The 12581-nt window shown below is 34.5% G+C and overlaps 1 protein-coding gene across 11 annotated transcripts in view; it reads left to right on the top strand.

Moving 5' to 3' along the window:
- The window catches only part of EMSY (EMSY transcriptional repressor, BRCA2 interacting), an 88569-nt gene that overhangs the window by 39974 nt on the left and 36014 nt on the right, over positions 1–12581 (top strand). For all 11 annotated transcript variants that reach the window (XM_036895400.2, XM_036895399.2, XM_036895396.2 and 8 more), the window contains one exon: positions 8229–8483. In XM_036895400.2, the coding sequence (XP_036751295.2) occupies positions 8229–8483 (255 nt within the window). The remainder of the gene's footprint in view (positions 1–8228; positions 8484–12581) is intronic.

The raw sequence follows: 12581 nt of genomic DNA, 5'->3' as shown, positions 1-12581 counted from the left end.
AGTAGGTACAAGTATTGCCAAATGTTTTAAAGCTATTGATAGTCTTTGCCTAGATGATTATTTTCTTGGTAGTTACAAAATGAATTTTATTTCTGTTGTCTTTGTCTATTAGCTGCAGTTCATTTTTTTTTATTAAGGTATCATTGAGATACAATCTTATTCTCAGGTTTCATATGAGCAATATTGTGATTACTACATTCCCCCTATTATCAAGTCCCCACCACATACCCCATTACAGTCACTGTCCATCAGCATAGTAAAATGCTATAGAGTCACTACTTGTCTTCTCTGTGCTATACTTCCTTCCCTGTGTGCCCCTATATTATGTGTGCTAATCATAATGCCCCTTAATCCTCCTATTCCTGCTTTCCCACCCATCCTCCCCAGTCCCTCTCCCTTTGGTAACTGTTAGTCCATTTGTGGGTTCTGTGATTCTGCTGCTGTTTTGTTCCTTCGGTTTTTTTCTTTGTTCTTATACTCCACAGATGAGTGAAATCATTTGGTACTTGTCTTTCTCTGCCTGGAGAAACATTTGTGTTCATAAATGACATATCCAATAAGGGGTTTACATCCAAAATACATAAAGATTTTGTATTCTAATCAAATCTAGCTCCATCATGTTGTTGCAAATGGTAGGATTTGTTTTATTATGGCTGAATAATATTCCACTGGGTATATGTACCACATCTTCTTCATCCATTCATCTACTGATGGACACTTAGGTTGCTTCCATTTCTTGGCTATTGTAAATAGTGCTGCGATAAACATAGAGGTGCGTATGTCTTTTTGAATCTGTGATCCTGTTTTCTTAGGGTGAATTGCTAGGAGTGGAATTCCCAGGTCAAATGGTATTTCTATTTTGAGGAACCTCCATACTGCTTTCCACAATGGTTGAACTAATTTACATTCCCACCAGCAGTGTAGGAGGGTTCCCCTTTCTCCACATCCTCACCAGCATTTGTTGTTGTTTGTCTTTTGGATGGTAGCCATCCTAACTGGTGTGAGGTGATATCTCATTGTGGTTTTAATTTGCAATTCTCTGATGATTAGTGATGTGGAGCATCTTTTCCTGTGCCTGCTGGCCATCTGAATTTCTTCTTTGGAGAAGTGTCTGTTCAGATTCTCTGTCCATTTTTTAATTGGGTTATTTGGTTTTTTTTGGTTGTTGATGTGCATGAGCTCTTTATGTATTTTGGATGTAAACCCCTTATTGGATATGTCATTTATGAATATATTCTCTCATACTGGAGGATGCCTTTTTGTTCTACTGATGGTGTCCTTTGCTGTACAGAAGCTTTTTAGTTTGCTATAGTCCCACTTGTTCATTTTTGCTTTTGTTTCCCTTGCCCAAGGAGATATGTTCATGAAAAATTTGCTCATGTTTATATTCAAAAGATTTTTGCCTACGTTTTCTTCTAAGAGTTTTATGGTTTCATGACTTAGATTCAGGTCTTTGAATTAGCTGCAATTCTTAAAATAGAACTTTCCCTTGTTACAATTCTTTACTCTGAGGTTCAATTCATAACGGAAAAGCAAGATAAATTCCTGTTGATTTCCCTTTATTTAGATGCTTTCAGATAATGAGTCAGTTTAGTAATGAGGTTTTATTCCCCATATCATTAAGATTTTTGATGTTTTCCAGTCTGTTGCAGATACTCATTGGTGCTCAGATTTTCCCATCCATTCCACTGGGAGCATCTTCAAGTTGCCTCCTAAATTCTTTTGATACCACCACATTAGTCTTTAATAACTTCCTTGTATTATAGTATGGCGAGATGTTCCAGGTTCATCTTTTATATTTTCTGCCCCAGATTTGCAATAAGACATCGCTTCAAGGAGCCTTGTTTTCTTAGTGAGAAATGGTGTTTCAGTCACTGCAATCTGGGCATGGATTGCAATTAAAATTTTTTTGACTTAATTTTATGTATAATTATGTAAAATATTTAATAGTTCCAAAGTCAAATCCACAAAACAAGGTGTGTTTGAGAGGTCTTTTTTTCTTTTTCTTTTTTGATAGTTTACCTTTGATCTACAATTCTTACACCCTGTTTTGTCCTCTGAAAGGTATCCTTGTTTTTCTTTAATTCATTTTTTATTTATCCTTCCATTTTTTAACATACAAGCAATGTATATATTATATACTCTTCCTTTTTCTTGCATATACACTGCTGTGCACTTTAATGTTTGGAAGGGATAATTTTTAATTATGTGATTATAAATCTGGTGCTGGTAATACAGAAAAAAGTGATAGTTGAAATGTGCTTTGTGTGTATAGAGGAAATAATTTTAGATGACTGCTTCTTCAAATTTGATTCCTCCATTTTTTCCCTCTAGATTGCAGGTTTATCAGACTATAAGCTGTGAATAGATTTTTTTATTATCTCTTAAATCCATGTGACTTTATATTCCTCATTAACCAAAGACTGGGCTCTTATTCATTACTTAGGTTGATTACTGTGACCTTCTTTTTATTCTGTTTCTCAGATAAATCCTGTTGCTGTTGTTTTTTTTCTTCCTTTAGTGGGAGAAATTTTCTTTTATCTCATTCTTCTCATATTCTTTTATGGACTTCATGAATTATTTACTCAATACTGTGACAGTCTTCTGCTAACCTTTTATTGTCCCAACATGACCCACTTCAACGGAAGTAACATGTTGCTTCCATTTACATTGTATCCACTAATACTCCTGTTTCTTTCACCATATGTGTTTACTTTAGGCTGGCCCCGAATGCAGTTCCTCACTTCCATTTCTGTTTGATCCTGTCCTTATAAATCCCTCAAACCTATTACTTCAAATGTGGTCCTCATTTAGCATCCACGTTTTAAAAAATTTACAGGTATTAAATAATAATACATAAATTATAATTATTAAGTAGTTATAATAACCTGAAAGGATTAAATAACTTTAGAGAAAAATAGAGAACAAAGCTTATCAGTAATCCCACTTCTCTGTCACAGTAGCACTTTCCATTTTATATATTATTACCTTTATAACCACGTGAATACTATTTTTTATTTGGAATAAAAGTGTGTATTCCATTTGGTATCATACTTTCTCATGGAACATTCTCCTATTTTTCTGTAATTATCTTAGCTATTTTCAGTACTATTTTCTATTACTATTGTATAATTTATTAAATTATCCCCTCAGTGTTGGATATTTGAAATATTTCCAGGTTTTGGTATTATAGATTTAACTACAGCAAACATCTTTGTGAATTTGAACCCTCTCTTTCTCAGAACCAACTCTCAAGAGCAGGGTCACCAAATCAAAAGGTTGAAATTTTTTTGAGAGTTTGTTAAATGCCAGTTTCAGCTCCCTAAACTGTATCATCTTGGAATATTTCACTGGAATGTGTCCACTATTATTTTCCTCCTGTTTACAAAAAAAGGAGGGTGGGGACATAATTTCTGGGATTAAAAATTTTTTAAATGGTGTATTATTTAGCCAGTTGTTTAATACATAATTTTTTTCTTTAATCTCTGTGGGTATAAGACAAAGTACAGGTAATAATCTTATAGTTATGTGTCTCCTTTCCCCTTCATTTACATGACTTTGTTTTTTGATGTCTTTGGGCTTCATTCTTTGTCTAAGGCTTATGATAAAACTCAAAACTATGTATTTCAGATTTGTTCAAAATTATCATTATATCCTCAACTATATATAATTCTTCCAAATATGGACTGGTGGATGTGTTTCAGTGGTATTCACAGGGGCCTATATTCTGGGCATTCAAATGTTTAAAATTTGTTACAAAACCCCTGGATTGTTAATATCTTAATTGAATTGCAAAATGCAATAAAAAGCTGAGTGACTTTACATAAATCTGCATTGACCGAGTGATTAGTTTTTAACAATAAACTTCAGTTACATAGTAGCTCACTGGAGACATCACGGAGTTTCTTTTCATTTTTCTTATGCTTCTCTTGGTTTATCAGTTTTTTTCTCAGGTAACTCCCATCATAGTTGCAAGATGAATGTAGCAGTTTCGTGTTATCACATTCAGATATGACAATAGGTATAGGAAGAAGAGACAGTCTCCTTCTCTGGGTCTCTTAGAAAAGAGAATGCCTTTCCTAGAAGTCCCCAGGAGAAAATTCCCTTCATGTTTTGTTGGCCAAAACTGTGTCATATACTCTAGCCTAAACATGTCCCTAGCAAGAGGAATGGGGTGACTATGACTGGCTTGGGCCAATCAGGAATTACCCTCCAGGACTGGCTTGGGGACAGCCTCCTCTAATTTACATGCCAGTGCCCTGGAAGGTAGATCCTTTGTAGGAAAAAATGGTGTTTCCTTAGAAAGAAGGAAGGGCAGAGGAGAAAGAAAATTGGGCAGGCAACCAAGAGTATATGCTGATTTAGATTATCTAATAAGTGGCTGTAGAACAGTTGACTTTTCATTTGGTTTTCTGCATGTCAGTGAGATTAAATTGGCTCATAGAATTGTTCAAATTAACCTTCTTTTTTATCTTTGTCTTATATCAGTTACTGAGGGAGGAATATAAAAATTTCCATCTCTAATTGTGGCTTTATCCATTTCTCCTTTTAATTGTCAACTTTTGTCTCATGTATTTTGAGCTGTGTTATTAGGTACACACAAATTTAGGATTATTGTATCTTCTTTATGACTTGAGCTGCTTTTCATTATGAAACATTGCTCTTTTTCTTTGGTAATACTCCTTGTTTTGAAGTCTGCCTTTTCTGATATTAATGTAGCCACCCCAGCTTTCTTACCGATAGTGTTTACATGACATATCTTTTTTCATCCTTTTACTTTGAACCCCTTTGTTTTTAAAATGCACCTCTTATGAGCACTGTGTAGTTAGGTCTTACTTTTTTATCCAATTTGACCATCTCTGCCTTTTAGTTGAAGTGTTTAGTCCATTTCTATTAAACATAATAATCAATATGATTGAATTTAAGTCTGCTATCTTGATAATTGCTTTTTATTTGTCATCTCTGTTCTTTGTTTCTTTATCCCTCTTTTCCCATCTTCTTTTGGATTTATTGAGTTTCTTCTTTTCTTTAAGGATCCCATTTTATTTCTTCTGCTGGCTTTTATTAGCTTATACTTTTTTTTAAAATAGTTGCTCTAGAGTAGGGTTCTTATTCTCCACTTACAGACATTTTGGACTACATAATTATTTGTTTTGAGGGGCTTTGTGCCTTATAGGATGTTCAGCCATTCCTGGCCTCTACTTACTGAATACTAATAGTGTACCCCTCTCATGATAATAAAAAATGTCTTCAGTGATTGCAAGGGCAGGCAAAATTGCCTTTGGTTAAAAACTCAGCTTTGGAGCTTACAGTATGTATTTGTGATTTATAACAGTCTGTCTTCAAGTAATATACCACTTTCCATATCATATTAGAATCTTAGAATAATATACTTTTATTTCTTTTCATCCTTATGTCATAGTTGTCATACATTTTAATTGTGTATATTATAACCCCCACATTACATTTTTATTATTTTTGCTTTAAACAGTCAGTTTTCTTTTAAATTACAAAAGAAGGGGGAAAATTATTTTATATTTACCAAGCTCTTCTTGGACTTTCCCTAATCCATCCCTGAAATCAGCCATTTCTCCAAGAAGCCCTGATTCCTTTTAGTGAAAGGGATAATTTGAAGCCAGAAGCTAGGAGCTAGATATGCTAATGCTAAGGTGTGTGTGTGTGTGTGTGTGTGTGTGTACCTGCATGTACATTTATACAGACTCTCATATATTTACATTTATATTTATTTCTATATGTTGAAAATTATCTGTTCATACTGATACGTCCAATTTCAGTCAAGGACTACTGAATTCTAGTTTTTTCCCTTCCCTTCTTTGATACTAAAAAAACTAGCTTCTGTTACCTTTCATACACATATTTACTTCATTAGTCCCCCAGATATAGCCAGCCTGTCACTGTTGCTTCCATTGCCCTCACCTCTGTGTACATGCTTTCCTTACTCTACTGAGGCTCTGACATCTTACAGACTCCTACCTGCTGCAGAATTCTACCTGAGTTCTGACACCCTCCCTACGTCACCCTTTTGCATGGGTGCCCTGATGCCTGTGGCAGGCCACCCTTTACCCAGAAGTACTCTTCACCTGGTTTGGACTCTGATGCCACTCTAGCCATCCCTTTCTGTGGCCCTCCCTCTCAAGCTTTGAGACCCTGAGATAGATGGTTCACACTCATAGAACCCCTCTTTATCTTACTTGGGCTCTAATTTTACACACATTGCTGTCTCCTGAGCTATCCCAGTGTGGACATTTTCATCCTAGTTGGACTTTGACTCCCATGTGTGGCCACTCTTATGCTTAGCCTCTGGTTGTCCATATTGCTTTATGCAACTGATGGTTTTAGTACTGAATTACTTGGGAAGTGAAGGGCAGAAGGAAGAGGACCTTTTACTTGTGAAAACAAAAAGCAGTTATTGCAGTTTAAAATGATAGGTTTGTGTGATCATTTGATTGTCTTGTCCTCTAACCTTTCTGAGGTAGGGACTGTTTCATGGGTACAAAATAGTTTCCCAAGAATCTAGCATGAAATATGTGTTCAGCAAGTTTTTATTGAATGAACAAATTTTCAGAGAGATTAAGTACTTGAATCAGATCATCTAGCTGTTACGTGTTTATGTGTTGAATGCCTGATCGGAACACAATTCTCTGATTCTAAAGTTAGCCAGAGTGCTTTTACATCAGATACTTTTCCTATATAAAATATATGGAAAAAATAGTTTAATTTGAGAGTTACCCATGTGATAATTTACCTCAATTAATACAAGAGTTTGTAATGAATGTGGTATAGAGCTTAAAGCTTTTAATAGTTTAAAAATAGCATCTTTCTCTTATATAACACTGTATACTCATTGAATTATAAAATGTTGGTGTTGAAAGGGGCTCCAGAGATAATCTAGGTCAGCACAACTAAGCTAAGCACTATTGCACATACATGTCACCATAGTACTAGTTAGTGTTCAGGGATGGGGGAGGCGGGAGAATGTGTAAGTCATATTTGTAAGCTCTCCAGGTGATTCTGACTACCCCTTTTGTCTCCTCTCAAAGTATTCTTCAATCTGTGCTTTTACTGATTCACCCTTAGAGACTTGTAGGACATGGAAAATTTAACAAATGGGGAAGCAGAGGCCCAGAGAGTCAGAGTGACTTCTTAAGGTTTCTTCTCCATTTTTATCATCCTCCAGAAACATTTTACATAAGAACATGATATTTAACAATTCTACTTAATGCAGTGTAATTGTCATATGGGAGTGTGGTCAAGAAAGGTATAAAATAGTCTAAGAACTTGATAATTAGGCTATTATTTTATCAGTTTGTTTTCATTGTTTTAGCAGTACTCAGAAAGTTGATAATGGTGAGTTATGTTCCATGTTCTTCTGTTATGAATATTAATTCATTTACAGGAAATAGTCCTGTTGTGATGTTGATGAATTATAAGAAGAGTGCTGATGAAAAATCTGGAAGAGGGAAGAATTTCTCTCAGAGTCATATATCTTTAGTGGAAGTTATTGTTACTCCTTAGATATGTATGCTTGCTAATAGTGTTGCACTGAAAAGAAATGTCTTAAAGCCTTATATCATCAGAATTTTTTTGCTGTGGATATATTGAATATACTCACTTGTAACTTTTCACATGATTATTTAATGACCCAGTTAGAGTTCTCAAGGAATGAATTTAATTTATAGATTTTTGGAAATTAGATATAGAAAAGCTACTTTGCCATGCTAAATAGTTCAAAAGATGAATGTTTCAGTATGAATTATTTTATCTAATGGCTGCGTTTAAATGTGCTCATTAGAATGTGAAAAGTAATATTTGAAAAATTATATTGCAAATAAGATTCAGAACTTAGTTTGTTCTGTTTTTATATTACTCACATTGAGAATGTACATTTTCTAACAGAAAATCTATTGAGAGATGTGTGAAAACATCCTGCCTGGTGCTTTATTTCTTTCATTCTAATGCTTTACTAAGGGAAAATCAATTTTTTTGAGTGTGATAACAGTGATACCTCCCTTGCAAAGTTTGAGGACTTAGATAATAAATTAAACTTGTAAAATACTACACGTTATATCCAACACTTAGTAGATGTTTAATAAAGTCACTGGTTTTATTGACTTACCTAGTCTTTAAATCATCATTAACTACAGTAACTAGAAGTAACTTTTATTATGCTTTACTGTTAATTTCTCTTTTCCCTTACTGTTCTGCAGGTGTATCTACTTCAGCAATCAAAGTGGCATCAACCAGACTTCCTTCTCCCAAAAGCTTAGTGGGTGCCCCAACTCAGATTCTCGCACAGTTTCCGAAACAGCATCAGCCATCTCCTAAGCAACAGTTACATCAAGTGCAGCAACAGACGCAGCAGCAGGTGGCCCAGCCTTCTCCCATATCTCATCAGCAACAGCCTCAGCAGTCTCCTTTGCTACCTGGTATCAAGCCTACCATTCAAATCAAACAGGAATCAGGTAACTGGAAAATGTTTACAAGGTATGGTGATTCTTCCCCCAATCACCAGTTCTCAGAAGATTGCTAATATATATAGATTTACATCCATTTTCCTCAAGCACTAGAGTTTTAGTTCTAAAGTATATTTTGAGGCTCTCCTGTTGGAAATACTTATATAAAGAGAACTGGAGCTTGGGAATAGAAAAGGGACAAAAAGCAGCCTGCACAGCAGGAAGAGTAATTTTCAGTGAACTCTAGGGAGAGGTAAAGGAAGTTGAAGAAGCAAAGCTGAGGAAGATTTTAGAACTATACTCTGGGGCCATCAGGACTGTGGGAAGTGGGCAATGGAAAAAGTAGTCTGGGGAGTCTTGTGTTAGAGGGCTATGTAATAAATTTGGTATAAAATTGTCATGGGCAGAGGTGATCAGATTATAGGACATTGGGGGTAGTGAAGAAATTTGTGGTTTGAACAGTTTGTTGAAAATATCTCCACAGTGGGAATTCAGAGGCAGGAATCAGTTACTGTAAGTTATCAAATTATAAAAGTATTGAATTAAAAGGAAATTAAAAAGCATTTTAACATAATATCTTTTAAGGAAAGAAAATGGATTTTTTTTCTTCTAATGAACCTGGACTGTTTTTGGTGGTAGAACAGGAATTTGGGAGATGCTGGCATTTTCAGTTCTGTTTTGTTTTTTGATAGGAACATTTTATTATTTTTTGATATAATTGACAAACAACATTGTATTAGTTTTATGTGTACAGCATGTTTTGATATATGTATATACTGCAAAATGATTACTGTAATACATTCAGTTAACATCCATCACCACACAGTTACAAATTGTTTTTTCTTGAGAATTCTTAAGATTCATTTTCTAAGCAACTTACAAATATACAATACAGTATTAACTATAGTTAACATGGTGTACATTATTTATCTCATTTATCTTATTTATAACTAGAAAACTTTTGACCACCTTCACACATTTCAGCTAAAGCCTAGGCCATGCCTCTGGCAACCACCATTCTGGTCTCTGTATTATGAGTTTTTTTCTTTTTTCTTTTTTAAGATTCTACGTATGAGTGTTATCATATAGTATTTGTCTTTCTCTGTCTGACTTACTTCATTTAGCATAATGCCCTCAGGGTCTATCCATGTTGCTGCATATGGCAGGATTTCTTACCTTTTTATCTTAGTAACATTCCTGTGTGCATGTGTGTGTGTGTATCACATTTTCTTTATCCATTCAACCATTGATGGATACTTAGGTTCCTTACATGTTTTGGCTGTTGTAAATGATGTTGGTGGAAATATCTTTTTGAGATACAGTTTTCATTTCCATCAGATAAATACCCAGAGGTGGAATTGCTGGATCACATGACAGTTTCATTTTTAATTTTTTGAGAAACCTTTATACTTTTTTCCATAGTGGCTGTACCAATTTATATTCCCACTAACAGTGTATGAGGGTTCCCCTTTCTCCATATTCTCACCAACGTTTTTAGTCTTCTTGATATACCCATTCTCACAGGTAGGTGATATTTGATTGTGGTTTTGATTTGCATTTCCCTGATGGTAAGTGATATGGAGCATCTTTTCACATGCCTTTTGGACATTTGTATGTCTTCTTTGGAACATTGTCTATTCAGATCTTCTGCCCAGTTTTTAATCATGTTGTTTTTTTACTGTTGAATTGTATGACTTCTTTATATATTTTGGATATTAACCCCTTATCAGCTTTATGATTTGCAAATATTTTCTCTCATTCCAAAGATTGCCTTTTCATTTTGTTGATGATTTCCTTTGCTGAGTAGAAGCTTTCTAATTTGATGTAGTTTCACTTGTTTATTATTGCTTTTGTTGCTTTGCTTTTGGTGTTAAATACAAAAAGACTGATGTCAAGGAGCTTACCCACAATGTTTTCTTCTAGGAGTTTATGTTTCAGGTTTATGTTTCAGGGCTTATGTTCAAGTCTTTATTCCATTTGAGTTGATTTTTGTGTATGGTGTAAAGTGGTGGTCTAGTTTCAGTCTTGCATGTAGCTGTCCAGTTTTTCTAGCACCATTTTTTGAAGAGGCTCTCATTTCTCATTTTGCATTCCTGCTCCTTTGTCATAAATGAGTTGACCATATATGTGGGGGTTTATTTCTGGGGTCTCTGTTCTGTTCCGTTGATCTAAGTATGTGTTTTTATGCCAATACCATACTATTTCGATTACTATAGCTTTGTAACATAGTTTGAAATCAGGATGTGTGATGCCTCCAGCTTTGTTCTTTCTCAACATCACCTTGGCTGTTTGGGGTCTTTTGTGGTTCCAAGTTGTAGGATTGTTTGTTCTATTTCTGTGAAAAATGCCACTGGAATTTTGAAGGGATTGCATTGGATCTGTAGATTGCTTTGGTTAGTAGTATGGATATTTTAACAGTATTAATTCTTCTAATCCACGACATGGAATGTCTTTCCATTTGTTTACTTTCTTTCATCAGTGTCATAGCTTTTAGTATACAGGTCTTTCATCTCCTTGGTTATTTATTTTTTTATGCAATTGTAATTTATTATTATTTTTTTATGCAGTTGTAAATGGGACTGTATTCTTCATTTCTCTTTCTGATAGTTCATTATTAGGATATAGGGACACAACTGATCTTCATATTGGTTTTGTATCTTAGAACTTTACTGAATTTGTTTATTCTGATAGTTTTTTGGTGGAGTCTTAGGGCTTTCTATATATAATATGTCACCTGCAAATAGAGACAGTTTTACTTCTTTTCTGGTTTGGACACCTTTTATTTCTTTTTCTTGCATAATTGCTCTTGGCTAAGACATCTAGTACTGTGTTGAATAAAAGTGGCAGGAGTGGGCATTCTTGTCTTATTCTGAAAATGGATTTTTCATCATCTCTTTGGAACAGCAGGGGTGAGAGACACACTAAAACATTAGTAAGGAGGGTGTGGTTAATTATACAAAATCTGCTATGGCTAATAAAGGCTGTATGATATTATATACTGTGTTGCTTGGATTCTTTTTTATTTCGTGTAAAAATGCTTATGAAAGCTTTTCACGTTTACTCAAAATCTCAATCCTTTAACCCTGTTTTTCCCATAAGTTTTAAATTTCTCATTTGCAGTCTTATGCCGTGACTGCTTTCAGAAATCTATCATTGTTAGGGGAGGAATATGTTATTAATAAAATCCCAGTAATAGAGCTGGTTGTTCCCTAATACAGATTTTGATGAAGTTCAGTTTATCAGTTTTTCCTTTTATGGATCATGCTTTTGGTTTCAAGTCAAAGAAACCAAAAACTTGCTTAGCCCTAGGTCCTATAGTTTTTCTCCTTTTTTTCCTGAAAGTTTTATAGTTTTATTTTTTACATTTAAGTCTGTGGTCTATTTTGAGTTAATTTTTGTATAAGGTTTAGGTTGAGGTTAATTTTTTTGCCTTTGGATATATTGCTTTAGCATCGTTTATGGAAAAGACTATCAAACTCCATTGAATTGCTTTGGCATCTTTGTTAAATTCAGGGTATATTTGTGTGGGTTTTATTTCTAGGTTCCATTTGTTCCAGTGATCTATATGTCTCTCTCTCTATTAATACCAACTGTTTTGATTACTGTAGGTATGTAGTAAGCTCTAACATCAGATAGAGTGACTTCTTCCACTCCATTATTCTGTTTCATAATTATTTTAGCTATTCTACTTCTGTTGCCTTTCCGTATAAACATAAGATGAAGCCTGTCTGTGTGTACTAAAACCATGTTGGGATTTTCCTAGGAGTTGCATTAAACCTATAGGATCAGTTAGGGGAGAATTAATGTCTTGTTGAGTCTTCCAGGCCATGAACACAGCATGTATCTGCATTTATTTAGGTCTTGACTTCTTTCATCAGTGTTTTACAGTTTTTCAGCATACAAATTCTGTATGTGTTTTATTAGATTTATTCCTAAGTATTTCACTTTCTTGGAGTGATTGTTAATGGACTTACGATTTTAATTTCAATTTCCACATGTTCATTGTTACATAGAAATGGTGTTGATGTTGTAGTCTCTGACATTGGTAAGATAACTTACCAGGTCTGTGAGTATTTTCATGAATTCCTTGGGATTTTTCTATGTAGA

The sequence above is a fragment of the Manis pentadactyla genome, chromosome 9 (assembly GCF_030020395.1).
Source record: "Manis pentadactyla isolate mManPen7 chromosome 9, mManPen7.hap1, whole genome shotgun sequence".
NCBI classification, from domain to species: Eukaryota; Metazoa; Chordata; class Mammalia; order Pholidota; family Manidae; genus Manis; species Manis pentadactyla.
This window is presented reverse-complemented; position numbering and strand designations above follow the sequence as displayed.